At 72.1% G+C, this 501-nt stretch overlaps 1 protein-coding gene across 1 annotated transcript; it reads right to left on the bottom strand.

Annotated features, from left to right (window-relative positions):
- Positions 1-6: 6 nt before the first annotated feature.
- On the bottom strand, positions 7-489 carry LOC104916367 (anion exchange protein 2-like). Its single transcript, XM_010727411.3, has 2 exons — positions 269-489; positions 7-200 (listed from the first exon to the last, which is right to left on the bottom strand). The coding sequence occupies exons 1-2, from the start codon at positions 425-427 to the stop codon at positions 120-122; spliced, it is 240 nt and encodes a 79-aa protein (XP_010725713.1). The 5' UTR covers positions 428-489; the 3' UTR covers positions 7-119.
- Positions 490-501: the final 12 nt, after the last annotated feature.

Consider the following 501-nt stretch of genomic DNA (forward strand, 5'->3'; position numbering starts at 1 on the left):
GCGCTGCAGGGTTGCGGTGGGGGGGCTCCGCCCCACGGCCCGGTCGGGAGGCGGCCGAGGGCTGCGCTGCGGGGCGGCTTCTCTTTGGCGGAGCCCCGGAGGCGCTGGGACCCGGCTGCTCAAACCGGCATCGGCATCTCGTTGTACTCATCCACGCCTTCCCGTTCGTCCAGGATCGGCTCGGCTTCGTCCGCATCCAGCTGGGGAGGTGCGGGGTGAGGGGCGGCGGGGGCTGCGCCGGCGCCCCCCAAAGCGGGGCAGTACTTACACACTTCATCTCGCGGTCGGTGAAGATGCGGCTCAGCAGGCACATGCGGAGCGGCACGGTGAGGATGAGGATGAAGGGGAAGGCCAGGGAGGCCACGGTGGACATGACGGCCCAGAGCACGGCCAAGCACGCCAGCTGCAGCCCGGTGAAGAGGTGCATGCGCAGCGTGCGTACCTGCAGGGGGGCGGGCGTCAGGGCGTGCGGGACCCCGCGTCCCCCCCACCCCCGTCCTG

Source organism: Meleagris gallopavo, unplaced genomic scaffold, assembly GCF_000146605.3.
Source record: "Meleagris gallopavo isolate NT-WF06-2002-E0010 breed Aviagen turkey brand Nicholas breeding stock unplaced genomic scaffold, Turkey_5.1 ChrUn_random_7180001888906, whole genome shotgun sequence".
Lineage (NCBI taxonomy): Eukaryota > Metazoa > Chordata > Aves > Galliformes > Phasianidae > Meleagris > Meleagris gallopavo.